Source organism: Lactuca virosa, chromosome 2, assembly GCF_052849685.1.
Source record: "Lactuca virosa cultivar CGN04683 chromosome 2, Lactuca_virosa_CGN04683_v6, whole genome shotgun sequence".
Classification (NCBI taxonomy): domain Eukaryota; kingdom Viridiplantae; phylum Streptophyta; class Magnoliopsida; order Asterales; family Asteraceae; genus Lactuca; species Lactuca virosa.
The window spans coordinates 225,760,171-225,778,158 of NC_136427.1; the positions used below are offsets into that span (position 1 = coordinate 225,760,171).

Genomic DNA, 17,988 nt, shown 5'->3' on the forward strand with positions numbered 1-17,988 from the left:
GTTCAATGTTCTTGTGTGTGCTTATTAGGCTGAAATGTAGTTGCAGAAATCATATTTGTGTTTGATTTGGATGAAGCACTAAACACAGAAGAAGCCTCTGATTCATTGCAAGAATGAGGGGTTGTTTGTTTACCTCTTAATTATAAAATTAAGAGGCAATGTCTTAAAAATTCAGATTCAGATCGTTTGTTTACGTCTTATTTTTTACCTCTTAAAATTAAAAATACCTCTTAATTTTTCAGAGATGGAACAAAGTCTGAATTAAAAAAAGCACGCGTTTCTTTTTTTTTGCCCTAACAAATAATCGCACACTCGCCTCCTCCTGCGTCTTCTTCCTGCGCTGCGGCTTCTTCCCCCTTCGCGTCTGCTTCCCTTCCCAGCTACATACTCCGACGACGCCACTGAACGACGCCGCCCAACCAAGCAACGCCGACGGCGCTGCAACCGAAGAAGGACGGCGCTGCTGCAAATCGACAGGTTTGTTGCTCCTTCTGAAAATCGATTGTTGTTCTTTGTTTCTTCCTTCTTTCCCCCCAAAGTCGAAAATCAAAAAATCGAAATATGTGGTTATGTTATGCTAATCAGATTTGTTCAATCATAATCTATAGTTGATGTTATGCTTTGATTTTGATGTTTTATGCTTGATTTTGATGGTATACGATCGAATTTGAATGTGTTAAAGGGATATGATGAAATGTTGCTGTTGAATTTTTGATGTTATGCTTTATTTTTTATACTCAAGTTTTTATGTTCAATGTTCTTGTGTGTGCTTATTAGGCTGAAATGTAGTTGCAGAAATCATATTTGTGTTTGATTTGGATGAAGCAGTAAACACAGAAGAAGCCTCTGATTCATTGCAAGAATGAGGGGTTGTTTGTTTACCTCTTAATTATAAAATTAAGAGGCAATGTCTTAAAAATTCAGATTCAGATCCTTTGTTTACGTCTTATTTTTTACCTCTTAAAATTAAAAATACCTCTTAATTTTTCAGAGATGGAACAAAGTCTGAATTAAAAAAAGCACGCGTTTCTTTTTTTTTCCCTAACACATAATCGCACACCCGCCTCCTCCTGCGTCTTCTTCCTGCGTTGCGGCTTCTTCCCCCTTCGCGTCTGCTTCCCTTCCCAGCTACATACTCCGACGACGCCGCTGAACGACGCCGCCCAACCAAGCAACGCCGACGGCGCTGCAACCGAAGATGGACGACGCTGCTGCACCTTCTCGCTGCTGCAAATCGACAGGTTTGTTGTTCCTTCTGAAAATCGATTGTTGTTCTTAGGTTCTTCCTTCTTTCCCCCCAAAGTCGAAAATCAAAAAATCGAAATAAGTGGTTATGTTATGCTAATCAGATTTGTTCAATCATAATCTATAGTTGATGTTATGCTTTGATTTTGATGTTTTATGCTTGATTTTGATGGTATACGATCGAATTTGAATGTGTTAAAGGGATATGATGAAATGTTGCTGTTGAATTTTTGATGTTATGCTTTATTTTTTATACTCAAGTTTTTATGTTCAATGTTCTTGTGTGTGCTTATTAGGCTGAAATGTAGTTGCAGAAATCATATTTGTGTTTGATTTGGATGAAGCAGTAAACACAGAAGAGGCCTCTGATTCATTGCAAGAATTAGGGGTTGTTTGTTTACCTCTTAATTGTAAAATTAAGAGGCAATGTCTTAAAAATTCAGATTCAGATCGTTTGTTTACGTCTTATTTTTTACCTCTTAAAATTAAAAATACCTCTTAATTTTTCAGAGATGGAACAAAGTCTGAATTAAAAAAAGCACGCGTTTCTTTTTTTTGCCCTAACACATAATCGCACACCCGTCTCCTCCTGCGTCTTCTTCCTGCGCTGCGGCTTCTTCCCCCTTCGCGTCTGCTTCCCTTCCCAGCTACATACTCCGACGACGCCGCTGAACGACGTCGCCCAACCAAGCAACGCCGACGACGCTGCAACCAAAGAAGGACGACGCTGCTGCACCTTCTCGCTGCTGCAAATCGACAGGTTTGTTGCTCCTTCGGAAAATCGATTGTTGTTCTTTGTTTCTTCCTTCTTTCCCCCCAAAGTCAAAAATCAAAAAATCGAAATAAGTGGTTATGTTATGCTAATCAGATTTGTTCAATCATAATCTATAGTTGATGTTATGCTTTGATTTTGATGTTTTATGCTTGATTTTGATGGTATACGATCGAATTTGAATGTGTTAAAGGGATATGATGAAATGTTGCTGTTGAATATTTGATGTTATGCTTTATTTTTTATACTCAAGTTTTTATGTTCAATGTTCTTCTGTGTGGTTATTAGGCTGAAATGTAGTTGCAGAAATTATGTTTGTGTTTGATTTGGATGAAGCAGTAAACACAGAAGAAGCCTCTGGTTCATTGCAAGAATTAAGGGTTGTTTGTTTACCTCGTAATTGTAAAATTAAGAGGCAATGTCTTAAAAATTCAGATTCAGATCGTTTGTTTACGTCTTATTTTTTACCTCTTAAAATTAAAAATACCTCTTAATTTTTCAGAGATGGAACAAAGTCTAAATTAAAAAAAGCACGCATTTCTTTTTTTTGCCCTAACACATAATCGCACACCCGTCTCCTCCTGCGTCTTCTTCCTGCGCTGCGGCTTCTTCCCCCTTCGCGTCTGCTTCCCATCCCAGCTACATACTCCGACGACGCCGCCCAACCAAGCAACGCCGACGGCGCTGCAACCGAAGAAGGACGACGCTGTTGCACCTTCTCGCTGCTGCAAATCGACAGGTTTGTTGCTCCTTCTGAAAATCGATTGCTGTTCTTTGTTTCTTCCTTCTTTTCCCCCAAAGTCGAAAATCAAAAAATCGAAATAAGTGGTTTTGTTATGCTAATCAGATTTGTTCAATCATAATCTATAGTTGATGTTATGCTTTGATGTTGATGTTTTATGCTTGATTTTGATGTTATACGATCGAATTTGAATGTGTTAAAGGGATATGATGAAATGTTGCTGTTGAATTTTTGATGTTATGCTTTATTTTTTATACTCAAGTTTTTATGTTCAATGTTCTTCTGTGTGCTTATTAGGCTGAAATGTAGTTGCAGAAATCATATTTGTGTTTGATTTGGATGAAGCAGTAAACACAGAAGAAGCCTCTGATTCATTGCAAGAATTAGGGGTTGTTTGTTTACCTCTTAATTGTAAAATTAAGAGGCAATGTCTTACAAATTCAGATTCAGATCGTTTGTTTACGTCTTATTTTTTACCTCTTAAAATTAAAAATACCTCTTAATTTTTCAGAGATGGAACAAAGTCTGAATTAGAAAAAGCACGCGTTTTTTTTTTTTTTTTGCCCTAACACATAATCGCACACCCGCGTCCTCCTGCGTCTTCTTCCAGCGCTGCGGCTTCTTCCCCCTTCGCGTCTGCTTCCCTTCCCAGCTACATACTCCGACGACGCCGCTGAACGCCGCCGCCCAACCAAGCAACGCCGATGACGCTGCAACCAAAGAAGGACGACGCTGCTGCACCTTCTCGCTGCTGCAAATCGACAGGTTTGTTGCTCCTTCTAAAAATCGATTGCTGTTCTTTGTTTCTTCCTTCTTTCCCCCCAAAGTCGAAAATCAAAAAATCGAAATAAGTGGTTATGTTATGCTAATCAGATTTGTTCAATCATAATCTATAGTTGATGTTATGCTTTGATTTTGATGTTTTATGCTTGATTTTGATGGTATACGATCGAATTTGAATGTGTTAAAGAGATATGATGAAATGTTGCTGCTGAATTTTTGATGTTATGCTTTATTTTTTATACTCAAGTTTTTATGTTCAATGTTCTTCTGTGTGCTTATTAGGCTGAAATGTAGTTGCAGAAATCATATTTGTGTTTGATTTGGATGAAGCAGTAAACACAGAAGAAGCCTCTGATTCATTGCAAGAATTAGGGGTTGTTTGTTTACCTCTTAATTGTAAAATTAAGAAGCAATGTCTTAAAAATTAAGATTCAAATCGTTTGTTTACGTCTTATTTTTTACCTCTTAAAATTAAAAATACCTCTTAATTTTTCAGAGATGGAACAAAGTCTGAATTAAAAAAAGCACGCGTTTTTTTTTTTGCCCTAACACATAATCACACACCCGCCTCCTCCTGCGTCTTCTTCCTGCGCTGCGGCTTCTTCCCCCTTCGCGTCTGCTTCCCTTCCCAGCTACATACTCCGACGACGCCGCTGAACGCCGCCGCCCAACCAAGCAACGCCGATGACGCTGCAACCGAAGAAGGACGACGCTGCTGCACCTTCTCGCTGCTGCAAATCGACAGGTTTGTTGCTCCTTCTGAAAATCGATTGCTGTTCTTTGTTTCTTCCTTCTTTCCCCCCAAAGTCGAAAATCAAAAAATCGAAATAAGTGGTTATGTTATGCTAATCAAATTTGTTCAATCATAATCTATAGTTGATGTTATGCTTTGATTTTGATGTTTTATGCTTGATTTTGATGGTATACGATCGAATTTGAATGTGTTAAAGGGATATGATGAAATGTTGCTGTTGAATTTTTGATGTTATGCTTTATTTTTTATACTCAAGTTTTTATGTTCAATGTTCTTCTGTGTGGTTATTAAGCTGAAATGTAGTTGCAGAAATTATGTTTGTGTTTGATTTGGATGAAGCAGTAAACACAGAAGAAGCCTCTGATTCATTGCGAGAATTAAGGGTTGTTTGTTTACCTCTTAATTGTAAAATTAAGAGGCAATGTCTTAAAAATTCAGATTCAGATCGTTTGTTTACGTCTTATTTTTTACCTCTTAAAATTAAAAATACCTCTTAATTTTTCAGAGATGGAACAAAGTCTGAATTAAAAAAAGCACGCGTTTCTTTTTTTTGCCCTAACACATAATCGCACACCCGTCTCCTCCTGCGTCTTCTTCCTGCGCTGCGGCTTCTTCCCCCTTCGCGTCTGCTTCCCATCCCAGCTACATACTCCGACGACGCCGCCCAACCAAGCAACGCCGACGACGCTGCAACCGAAGAAGGACGACGCTGCTGCACCTTCTCGCTGCTGCAAATCGACAGGTTTGTTGCTCCTTCTGAAAATCGATTGTTGTTCTTTGTTTCTTCCTTCTTTTCCCCCAAAGTCGAAAATCAAAAAATCGAAATAAGTGGTTATGTTATGCTAATCAGATTTGTTCAATCATAATCTATAGTTGATGTTATGCTTTGATTTTGATGTTTTATGCTTGATTTTGATGGTATACGATCGAATTTGAATGTGTTAAAGGGATATGATGAAATGTTGTTGATGAATTTTTGATGTTATGCTTTATTTTTTATACTCAAGTTTTTATGTTCAATGTTCTTCTGTGTTCTTATTAGGCTGAAATGTAGTTGCAGAAATCATATTTGTGTTTGATTTGGATGAAGCAGTAAACACAGAAGAAGCCTCTGGTTCATTGCAAGAATTACGGGTTGTTTGTTTACCTCTTAATTGTAAAATTAAGAGGCAATGTCTTAAAAATTAAGATTCATATAGTTTGTTTACGTCTTATTTTTTACCTCTTAAAATTAAAAATACCTCTTAATTTTTCAGAGATGGAACAAAGTCTGAATTAAAAAAAGCACGCGTTTATTTTTTTTTGCCCTAACACATAATCGCACACCCGCGTCCTCCTGCGTCTTCTTCCTGCGCTGCGGCTTCTTCCCCCTTCGCGTCTGCTTCCCTTCCCAGCTACATACTCCGACGACGCCGCTGAACGACGCCGCCCAACCAAGCAACGCCGGCAGCGCTGCAACCGAAGAAGGACGACGCTGTTTCACCTTCTCGCTGCAGCAAATCGACAGGTTTGTTGCTCTTTCTGAAAATCGTTTGTTGTTCTTTGTTTCTTCCTTCTTTCCCCCCAAAGTCGGAAATCGAAAAATCGAAATAAGTGGTTATGTTATGCTAATCACATTTGTTCAATCATAATCTATAGTTGATGTTATGCTTTGATTTTGATGTTTTATGCTTGATTTTGATGGTATATGATCGAATTTGAATGTGTTAAAGGGATATGATGAAATGTTGCTGTTGAATTTTTGATGTTATGCTTTATTTTTTATACTCAAGTTTTTATGTTCAATGTTCTTCTGTGTGCTTATTAGGCTGAAATGTAGTTGCAGAAATCATATTTGTGTTTGATTTGGATGAAGCAGTAAACACAGAAGAAGCCTCTGATTCATTGCAAGAATTATGGGTTGTTTGTTTACCTCTTAATTGTAAAATTAAGAGGCAATGTCTTACAAATTCAGATTCAGATCGTTTGTTTACGTCTTATTTTTTACCTCTTAAAATTAAAAATACCTCTTAATTTTTCAGAGATGGAACAAAGTTTGAATTAAAAAAAGCACGCGTTTCTTTTTTTTGCCCTAACACATAATCGCACACCCGCTTCCTCCTGCGTCTTCTTCCTGCGCTGCGGCTTCTTCCCCCCTCGCGTCTGCTTCCCTTCCCAGCTACATACTCCGACGACGCCGCTGAACGACGCCGCCCAACGAAGCAACGCCGACGGCGCTGCAACCGAAGAAGGAGGACGCTGCTGCACCTTCTCGCTGCTGCAAATCGACAGGTTTGTTGCTCCTTCTGAAAATCGATTGCTGTTCTTTGTTTCTTCCTTCTTTCCCCCCAAAGTCGAAAATCAAAAAATCGAAATAAGTGGTTATGTTATGCTAATCAGATATGTTCAATCATAATCTATAGTTGATGTTATGCTTTGATTTTGATGTTTTATGCTTGATTTTGATGGTATACGATCGAATTTGAATGTGTTAAAGGGATATGATGAAATGTTGCTGTTGAATTTTTGATGTTATGCTTTATTTTTTATACTCAAGTTTTTATGTTCAATGTTCTTCTATGTGCTTATTAGGCTGAAATGTAGTTGCAGAAATCATATTTGAGTTTGATTTGGATGAAGCAGTAAACACAGAAAAAGCCTCTGATTCATTGCAAGAATTAGGGGTTGTTTGTTTACCTCTTAATTGTAAAAATAAGAGGCAATGTCTTAAAAATTCAGATTCAGATCGTTTGTTTACGTCTTATTTTTTACCTCTTAAAATTAAAAATACCTCTTAATTTTTCAGAGATGGAACAAAGTCTGAATTAAAAAAAGCACGCGTTTCTTTTTTTTGCCCTAACACATAATCGCACACCCGCCTCCTCCTGCGTCTTCTTCCTGCGCTGCGGCTTCTTCCCCCTTCGCGTCTGCTTCCCTTCCCAGCTACATACTTCGACGACACCGCTGAACGACGCCGCCCAACCAAGCAACGCCGACGGCGCTGCAACCGAAGAAGGACGGCGCTGCTGCAAATCGACAGGTTTGTTGCTCCTTCTGAAAATCGATTGTTGTTCTTTGTTTCTTCCTTCTTTCCCCCCAAAGTCGAAAATCAAAAAATCGAAATATGTGGTTATGTTATGCTAATCAGATTTGTTCAATCATAATCTATAGTTGATGTTATGATTTGATTTTGATGTTTTATGCTTGATTTTGATGGTATACGATCGAATTTGAATGTGTTAAAGGGATATGATGAAATGTTGCTGTTGAATTTTTGATGTTATGCTTTATTTTTTATACTCAAGTTTTTATGTTCAATGTTCTTCTGTGTGCTTATTAGGCTGAAATGTAGTTGCAGAAATCATATTTGTGTTTGATTTGGATGAAGCAGTAAACACAGAAGAAGCCTCTGATTCATTGCAAGAATTAGGGGTTGTTTGTTTACCTCTTAATTGTAAAATTAAGAGGCAATGTCTTAAAAATTCAGATTTAGATCGTTTGTATACGTCTTATATTTTACCTCTTAAAATTAAAAATACCTCTTAATTTTTAAGAGATGGAACAAAGTCTGAATTAAAAAAAGCACGCGTTTCTTTTTTTTGCCCTAACACATAATCGCACACCCGCCTCCTCCTGCGTCTTCTTCTTGCGTTGCGGCTTCTTCCCCCTTCGCGTGTGCTTCCCTTCCCAGCTACATACTCCGACGACGCCGCCCAACCAAGCAACGCCGACGGCGCTGCAACCGAAGAAGGACGACGCTGCTGCACCTTCTCGCTGCTGCAAATCGACATGTTTGTTGCTCCTTCTGAAAATCGATTGCTGTTCTTTGTTTCTTCCTTCTTTCCCCCCAAAGTCGAAAATCAAAAAGTCGACATAAGTGGTTATGTTATGCTAATCAGATTTGTTCAATCATAATCTATAGTTGATGTTATGCTTTGATTGTGATGTTTTATGCTTGATTTTGATGGTATACGATCGAATTTGAATGTGTTAAAGGGATATGATGAAATGTTGGTGTTGAATTTTTGATGTTATGCTTTATTTTTTATACTCAAGTTTTTATGTTCAATGTTCTTCTGTGTGCTTATTAGGCTGAAATGTAGTTGCAGAAATCATATTTGTGTTTGATTTGGATGAAGCAGTAAACACAGAAAAAGCCTCTGATTCATTGCAAGAATTAGGGGTTGTTTGTTTACCTCTTAATTGTAAAATTAAGAGGCAATGTCTTAAAAATTCAGATTCAGATCGTTTGTTTACGTCTTATTTTTTACCTCTTAAAATTAAAAATACCTCTTAATTTTTCAGAGATGGAACAAAGTTTGAATTAAAAAAAGCACGCGTTTCTTTTTTTTGCTCTAACACATAATCGCACACCCGCCTCCTCCTGCGTCTTCTTCCTGCGCTGCGACTTCTTCCCCCTTCGCGTCTGCTTCCCTTCCCAGCTACATACTCCGACGACGCCGCTGAACGACGCCGCCCAACCAAGCAACGCCGATGGCGCTGCAACCGAAGAAGGACGACACTGCTGCACCTTCTCGCTGCTGCAAATCAACAGGTTTGTTGCTCCTTCTGAAAATCGATTGCTGTTCTTTGTTTCTTCCTAGTTTCCCCCCAAAGTCGAAAATCAAAAAATCGAAATAAGTGGTTATGTTATGCTAATCAGATTTGTTCAATCATAATCTATAGTTGATGTTATGCTTTGATTTTGATGTTTTATGCTTGATTTTGATGGTATACGATCGAATTTGAATGTGTTAAAGGGATATGATGAAATGTTGCTGTTGAATTTTTGATGTTATGCTTTATTTTTTATACTCAAGTTTTTATGTTCAATGTTCTTCTGTGTTCTTATTAGGCTGAAATGTAGTTGCAGAAATCATATTTGTGTTTGATTTGGATGAAGCAGTAAACACAGAAGAAGCCTCTGATTCATTGCAAGAATTAGGGGTTGTTTGTTTACCTCTTAATTGTAAAATTAAGAGGCAATGTCTTAAAAATTCAGATTCAGATCGTTTGTTTACGTCTTATTTTTTACCTCTTAAAATTAAAAATACCTCTTAATTTTTCAGAGATGGAACAAAGTCTGAATTAAAAAAAGCACGCGTTTCTTTTTTTTGCCCTAACACATAATCGCACACCCGCCTCCTCCTGCGTCTTCTTCCTGCGCTGCGGCTTTTTCTCCCTTCGCGTCTGCTTCCCTTCCCAGCTACATACTCCGACGACGCCGCTGAGCGACGCCACCCAACCAAGCAACGCCGACGGCGCTGCAACCGAAGAAGGACGACGCTGCTGCACCTTCTCGCTGCTGCAAATCGACATGTTTGTTGCTCCTTCTGAAAATCGATTGCTGTTCTTTGTTTCTTCCTTCTTTCCCCCCAAAGTCGAAAATCAAAAAGTCGACATAAGTGGTTATGTTATGCTAATCAGATTTGTTCAATCATAATCTATAGTTGATGTTATGCTTTGATTGTGATGTTTTATGCTTGATTTTGATGGTATACGATCGAATTTGAATGTGTTAAAGGGATATGATGAAATGTTGGTGTTGAATTTTTGATGTTATGCTTTATTTTTTATACTCAAGTTTTTATGTTCAATGTTCTTCTGTGTGCTTATTAGGCTGAAATGTAGTTGCAGAAATCATATTTGTGTTTGATTTGGATGAAGCAGTAAACACAGAAAAAGCCTCTGATTCATTGCAAGAATTAGGGGTTGTTTGTTTACCTCTTAATTGTAAAATTAAGAGGCAATGTCTTAAAAATTCAGATTCAGATCGTTTGTTTACGTCTTATTTTTTACCTCTTAAAATTAAAAATATCTCTTAATTTTTCAGAGATGGAACAAAGTCTGAATTAAAAAAAGGGAAAATGACATAAAAGCCCTTAAGTTTTCACAAAAATGTCGGTTTTACCCTTGGACGTGTTTTATGTCCAGTAAAGCCCGAAGTTTTGTTTAATTTGTACATTTTTACCCCTGTAGCCGGTTTTCAGGTAACATACCGGTTACCTAATGCCAGTAAAGCCCTTAAATTTTCAAAAATGCTCAGATTTACCCTTAAGTTTTTCAAAAATGTTCGGATGTACCCTTACATTGATTGTTGTTGTTATTATTATTATTATTATTATTATTATTATTATTATTATTATTAATACATTTTTAATTATATAAAAATATTTTATACATACATTTTTAAATGTATAAAAATATTTTATACACACATTTTTAAATGTATAAAAATATTTTTACTAATATAAATATATTTTTAAAAATATATGTACTTGTATTTAGTATTTATATACATTTGAAAACCCTAAATCTTCATCTATAATTGTTGAATCGAACAGAAAAAGCTTGATAAAGTAAAAAATGTCGTCAATGACTGATTTTGCAAAAACAAATGCTTCAGATCAATATAAAAATGATGCATTTCGTGATCTTTTTTTGTGAACTTACAACAAACATAAATGAAGTTTACACTCGTATTTGACATTTCGTTATCAATTTTTGAGATAAAAATAGTTAATGAATGATTTTAAGTTGATAATACTTAATTTTTACAGTGATCAAGTGTTTTTGTCGAGGGTTTTTTTAATTATATTATGTATTTTCCATTTACGAGTGTTATTTGTTGATCATTTATTGTTATCTACTCACTATTAACCTAATATAGTTGAATAATAGAGGTTTTTTCAAATTTTATACTAAATCTTATCTGTAATCGAGTGTTTTTATTTAGGTTTTCTAATTACGAGGGTTTTATAATTGTTACGTTATGTTTTTAATTAACGAATATTTATTTTGCTTATCTGTTTAGTATGATGTTTGATAATAAATACATATTTATACTTGGTAATATGTACAAATACATATAATTATATCTTTTATATAATATAAACCATATCAATATGTATTTTTATATTTATATGTATATAATATATTTTTATATGAAATAAATATATATTTATACTTATACCTACTAAATACAAATAAATACATTTTTAAAAATGTGTGTATAAAATATTTTTATACATTTAAAAATGTATTAAAAATAATAGTAATAATAATAATAATAATAATAATAATAATAATATGTATAAAAATGTATTAAAAACGTATGAAAATTTTTTATTCATTTAAAAATGTATGTAAAAAATATTTTTATACAATTAAAAATGTAATAATAATAATAATAATAATAATAATAATAATAATAATAATAATAATAATAATAATCAAGGTAAGGGTAAATCCGAACATTTTTGAAAAACTTAAGGGTAAATCCGAATAGTTTTGAAAATTCAACGCTTTACTGGCATTAGGTAACCTAGGTAACCGGTAGGTTACCTGGAAACTGGCTACAAGGGTAAAAATGAACAAATTAAACAAAACTTCGGGCTTTCTTGGACATAAAACACATCCAAGGGTAAAACTCATATATATATATATATATATATATATATATATATATATATATATATATATATATTATTTATTTATTTATTTTTTTTTTAACTTAACAACTTTTATGTCATTTTCCCTTAAAAAAAAAAGCAGGCGTTTCTTTTTTTTTTGCCCTAACACATAATCGCACACCTCCTCCTGCGTCTTCTTCCTGCGCTGCGGCTTCTTCCCCCTCGCGTCTGCTTCCTTTCCCAGCTACATACTCCGACGACGCCGCTGAACGACGCCGCCCAACCAAGTAACGCCGACGGCGCTGCAACCGAAGAAGGACGACGCTGCTGCACCTTCTCGCTGCTGCAAATCGACAGGTTTGTTGCTCCTTCTGAAAATCGATTGCTGTTCTTTGTTTCTTCCTTCTTTCCCCCCAAAGTCGAAAATTAAAAAATCGAATTTGAATGTGTTAAAGGGATATGATGAAATGTTGCTGTTGAATGTGTTCTTTTGGTTTAGTATTCATGATACATGTATCTTAATGCTAAATTGCTAATCACTTAATACTTTTAAAAATAATTAAAGTGGTAAAAGCACATTGCAATAAATTCTTATACATTGCAGTCCTTAATGTGCACTGAATGACTTTCTGCCATTGTTTAAGTAACAGGTAAGCTGATTAAATGATGGAGCGACAAAGGGACAGAGATGAAGATGATAAATATAAGAGAAGAAGAGATGATGATAGATACAGGAGTGAAAGAGACAGTCAAGATAGGAGGCTCAACAATAAGAGTGATGAAGAAGATGCAGATGGTAGGAGGGGACGAGATAGGAACAAGGAAATTGTTAATGATAGGAGAGATAGGAACAGGAATAGGAGTGATGATGAAGATGCAAATGATAGGAGGAGAAGAGATAGGAATGGGGATAAGAGGCGTGGTGATGATTATGCTAATGATAGGAGGAGGAGAAGAGATGGATGGAGTGACAATGAAGATAAAAATGATAAAAGGGGAGACAAAAAGAAAGATAAAGGTAGGGATGAGGAAGATGATAATGACAGGAGAAGAGGAAGGAGGGATGATGATGAAGATGGTAATGATAGGAGGAACAAGGAAAGGAATGAAGATAGGAGGAAAAGAGGTAGGAGCAAGGACATAAGGAGTGATGATGAAGATGGACATGATAAGAACAACAGAAACAAGAAAAGAATTGATGAACATGATCAAAGTGATGAAGAAGTTGGTGAAATCAGGAAAACAGGGAAAAAGAATGAGGACATAAGTGATGAAGAAGATGGTGAGATCAGGAAAAGTGGTAGAAAAGGGAAGTATGATGATACGAGTGATAAGGAAATTGGTGAAATCAGGAAGAGAGGGAGAGAGGGTAAGGATAAAAGGAGTGATGATGAAGATGATAAATACAAAAGGAGAAGGAATAGGAACAAAGATGAAAAGAATGATGATGAAGATGACAGGAGACAAGATTATAAAAGGGACAGAAAGACGAATGGTGATCATAAAGATAGAAGAAGAATTGATGATGATGTGTCAAAGCATAAAAGCGATCAAAATGGGGATAAAGAAAAACCGGATGAAGGCCCAAGATTCCAAAAGCTAGCTGATTTGCAAGAAAGCATGACTAATTTAGGAAAGAGTGGAGGGGTGTATATTCCACCATTTAAGTTGGCTCGTATGATGAGTGAATTTCAAGATAAAAGCAGTATGGAATATCAAAGAATGACATGGGATGCATTAAGAAAGAGTATAAATGGTTTGGTCAACAAGGTCAACGCCACAAACATCAAAAACATCATCCCAGAGTTGTTTGCTGAAAATCTGATAAGAGGAAGAGGACTGTTTTGTCGATCATGCATGAAGTCCCAAATGGCATCTCCTGGTTTTACAGATGTTTTTGCAGCTCTGGTTGCTGTTGTAAACACCAAATTCCCTGAAGTTGGAGACCTTCTGCTCAGAAGGATTATCTTGCAGCTTCAAAGGGCATATAAGAGAAATGACAAGGTGCAAGTTGTTTCATCTACCTGACTTCTTTTATGAGAATTAGTATATTTTATATTTATACTGACACTAAGTGTTTTCACAGCCTCAATTACTTGCTGCAGTCAAGTTTATAGCTCATTTGGTCAACCAACAAGTAGTTCATGAGCTTATTGCTCTTGAACTACTCACAACTCTATTGGAGAATCCCACTGATGACAGTGTGGAGGTTGCTGTTGGTTTTGTTACAGAATGTGGATCAATACTTCAGGATCTATCTCCCCGAGGTTTGCATGGTGAGTATTTTTTTTTATCTTATTTGTCTTCTAAAAGTACATTGTTCTTTTCATTTGTCATTGTTGACATTATTTAACATATTGAATTCTCTTTGTTCTAAATTATTCATGTATCTTTGAGCGATTTCGTGGGATTCTTCATGAGGGAGAGATAGACAAAAGGGTGCAGTTCTTGATTGAAGGTCTATTTGCATTAAGAAAAGCCAAGTTTCAGGTTTAAAATCTTAAAATCTTGTCATATCTTATTACTATTTACAACTAATATATATATATATATATATATATATATATATATATATATATATATATATATATATATTAATCTCCAAACATGTTATGTTTACTTTACTACACAGGGGCATCCAGCTGTACGTCCAGAGTTGGATCTTGTTGAGCTGGAAGATCAGTTGACACATGAAGTATCTCTTCTAGATAAAATCGATCCAGAGATTGCCCTAGGTACATACATAATTTTTTTTTTAATTTATAAATGAATTTTCCATTATGTAGGTGTAAAGTGTATAAAAACAGTATTTGTTGTGCATAGATATTTTCAAGATGGATCCTGATTTCATTGAGAATGAAAAGAAGTATGAAGACCTGAAGAAAACAATTCTTGGCGACGAATCTGAAGAAGGTGGTGGGGAGGATTCAGATGATGATGATGAAGATGAATCTTCAGAAGAAGAAGAAGAAGAAGATGAAGAGCAAATGAGAATCAGAGATGAAACAGAAACAAATCTTGTCAATCTTCGAAGAACAATCTACCTAACAATCATGTCAAGTGTTGACTTTGAAGAAGCCGGTCATAAACTCCTCAAAATCAAACTCGAACCCGGACAGGAGGTAAGAAAAACAAATATTTTCTTAGTATTCCAAATTTGATACAAGTAAACTAAAACCTTGGTTTTTGGTTGCACAGATGGAGCTATGCATAATGCTACTGGAATGCTGCAGTCAAGAGAGAACATATCTTCGTTACTATGGTCTTTTAGGTCAAAGGTTTTGCATGATCAACAAAGTCTATCAAGAAAACTTTGAAAAATGTTTTGTTCAGCAATACTCCATGATCCATCGCCTTGAAACCAACAAACTCCGAAATGTTGCGAAATTCTTCGCGCATCTCCTCGGCACTGACGCCTTGCCTTGGCATGTCTTGGCTTACATCCGTCTCACTGAAGAAGACACCACTTCCTCTTCTAGAATCTTCATCAAGATCCTCTTCCAGGTATTTTTACTTTTACTTTTTTAATTATTATTATAATTACCTTTTTACCCTTTTTCTTTTATTGTACGACAGGAGCTGTCTGAGCATCTTGGGATTCGGCTGTTGAACGAGCGGTTGAGTGAGCCGGTGATGCAAGAGGATTTTGAGTCGATTTTCCCGAGAGATAATCCCAAGAACACGCGTTTTTCCATCAATTTTTTTACTTCCATTGGGCTTGGTGGGATTACCGAGAATTTGAGGGAGTATCTCAAGAACATGCCGCGTCTTATCATGCAACAAAAGCCTGCGTCGGAATCGGATTTCGGTTCCGGTTCTGATTCCAGTTCTGATTCCGATTCTAGTTCGGGGTCTGAGTCGGAGAACGAGAGTGAGAGTGATCATAAGAGCAGCAAGCGCCGAAAGAAACGTTAGCATGTTTACATGTATTGTTATGTTGAGAAGAAATTGAATATCTGGTTGCATGAAAAGATGTTAAGGACTAGTTGTTTTTGGAGGTTTGTTCTATTTTGATTGTAACGTTATATGATTTTCAGCAAACTGGATCTCAATGTGTAAAATCTGTAATGGTTTTGTGATTTTGTTTTTAAAGATTTTTTTTATGGGATGTTTGAGAGATCAATTTTCAGAAAGCTTAAAAGAACATGGAAAATTTGTTGAAACTTGTGACATGTTGAAACTAAAGTTTCTGATGCAATCCATAGACAACATTTATGCAATCAATAAATATGGGAACATGCAATGTAAAAATTATAAGTTGTATCATGTCATTTAATTTGTGTTATTTGTATTAACTAATTATGTGGTAGCAAGTTTACTAAAAGTGCATTGGTATTTTAGATTTTTTCTTAATTATTCAGGAATTTTAGCCTATGTTGTTTCGTGGGCGATAATGCTAAAACTGATTTAATTAAAATAAATAAATAAACTATTTAGCCACGAGTTAAATAGGATTGGAAAAAAGGTCAAATGAAATTATTGTTATTGTTATGTTTATGTTTATGTTGTTGATATATTCTACATGAGGATTTAATCTTCATTCATTCGTTTAATAAGAAAACTGACTGGAGACTTTATTTTTATAAAAGTAAAATAAAATAAAAATCAGTATCAATAGACTTAAATCACAATTTTATTTTAAAGACTTCGTTTTGTTTTATCATTTACTATTTAAATTATAGTATTTTTAGGTATCATACTATTAATATTATTAGTATCCAGGGTATAAGTTTTTTTTTTATGATATAATTATTGTACATTATATTTATATATTTTTTAGTTTAATTTTTGGTGATCATCATATTTAAAATTTATGCAATATTTTAATATTTATAAAATTATATATGTACAATAAATAAATGAAAAACGATTGAAAGTCCAAAGTTTAATCTATCTATCTCTTCTAATAAATGAAACTTAAAAATAATAAGTTTCAGGTCTTTTTGACACGTGTCATTTTTCTATAATTTTTATTATTTTCTTTTTTTGGTAACAAATCAAATTCAATTTAAATTTTGAAAATACAAAATCATATCCTAATAATATTATTATGTTTATTTTGCTTAACAAATTAATTCATAATTATTTACGATCGATAATTGTTTTTTTTTTTACATTTATTATTTTTTTATCTATATAAAAATTTTAAATATACGGTTTCACTTGGTTATAACCTATTGAAGAGATAAAGATTTAGAAATACTTATATGGAAAGTGGAATGATTATCGGAGATTATTTTATACTTAATTAACCAACCTTTATCTATACCCATGATTCAAAATCGGTTATTCAAATTTGTTTTCGTGAAAGAGAGGGAAAACCTAGGGCTCGATCAAAGCAAGAAGTCGCTGTTTGTTGTCGATCAAGGTGATTGTTAATCTCGTATGATGAGTGAATTTCAAGATAAAAGTAGCATGGAATATCAAAGAATGACATGGGATGCGTTAAGAAAGAGTATAAACGGATTGATGAACAAGGTGAATGCAACAAATATCAAGTATATCATCCCTGAGTTGTTCGCTGAAAATTTAATCAGGGGAAGAGGACTGTTTTGTCGATCATGTATGAAATCCCAATCGGCATCTCCTGTATTTACAGACGTTTTTGCAGCACTTGTTGCTGTTATAAACACGAAATTCCTAGAAGTCGGAGACCTTCTTCTGAAGAGGATTCTTTTGCAGCTTCAAAGGGCATATAAGCGAAACGACAAGGTACGAATCATCTTCTTCTTTTTCTTGGTTTTATTTGAGATCGAGTAGTAGTTTATTTTACGATTATACTGACACTACGTGTTTTCACAGCCTCAATTGCTTGCTTCGGTCAAGTTTTATAGCTCATTTGGTCAATCAACAGGTAGTTCATGAGCTTATTGCTCTTGAACTACTCACAATTCTACTAGAAAATCCAACTGATGATAGCGTGGAGGTTGCTGTTGGTTTTGTTACAGAATGTGGATCAATACTTCGGGATCTATCTCCCAAAGCCTTCCATGGTGAGTTAATTTATTGTCGTTTTGTTTTAACCTTCCTATCTTCAAAGACCACAACCACATTGTCCATTTATTTAATTCCTTCTTTTCATCTAATGCTATTCTGTTGTTATCCAGGTATTCTTGAGCCTTTTCGTGGGATTCTTCATGAGGGAGAGATAATAGACAAAAGGGTTCAGTTCTTGATTGAAGGTCTTTTTGCATTAAGAACATGCCATCCAGCCATTCGTCCAGAGTTGGATCTTGTTGAGGTGGAAGATCAACTGACACATAAAGTATCTCTTCTAGATGAAATCGATCCAGAGATTGCC

The 17,988-nt window shown here is 35.2% G+C and overlaps 1 protein-coding gene and 1 long non-coding RNA gene across 2 annotated transcripts; both read left to right on the forward strand.

Annotated features, from left to right (window-relative positions):
- Positions 1-11,835: 11,835 nt before the first annotated feature.
- On the forward strand, positions 11,836-15,795 carry LOC145160315 (uncharacterized). Its single transcript, XM_079079457.1, has 8 exons — positions 11,836-12,044; positions 12,338-13,691; positions 13,774-13,963; positions 14,074-14,177; positions 14,320-14,422; positions 14,511-14,809; positions 14,886-15,191; positions 15,264-15,795. The coding sequence occupies exons 2-8, from the start codon at positions 12,351-12,353 to the stop codon at positions 15,600-15,602; spliced, it is 2,682 nt and encodes an 893-aa protein (XP_078935583.1). The 5' UTR covers positions 11,836-12,044; positions 12,338-12,350; the 3' UTR covers positions 15,603-15,795.
- Positions 15,796-16,863: 1,068 nt separating this feature from the next.
- LOC145156842 (uncharacterized) lies at positions 16,864-17,988 on the forward strand. Its single transcript, XR_013736940.1, has 3 exons — positions 16,864-17,399; positions 17,490-17,680; positions 17,795-17,988. It is a non-coding gene; the product is annotated as an uncharacterized LOC145156842 (long non-coding RNA).

Coding starts and splice junctions, on each gene's coding strand:
- LOC145160315 (XM_079079457.1), top strand. CDS start 12,351: ATGATGGAGCGACAAAGGGACAGAGATGAAGATGATAAATATAAGAGA. Junction 14,178..14,319: donor TAAGAAAAGCCAAGTTTCAG/GTTTAAAATCTT, acceptor TTTACTACACAG/GGGCATCCAGCTGTACGTCC. Junction 15,192..15,263: donor TCATCAAGATCCTCTTCCAG/GTATTTTTACTT, acceptor ATTGTACGACAG/GAGCTGTCTGAGCATCTTGG.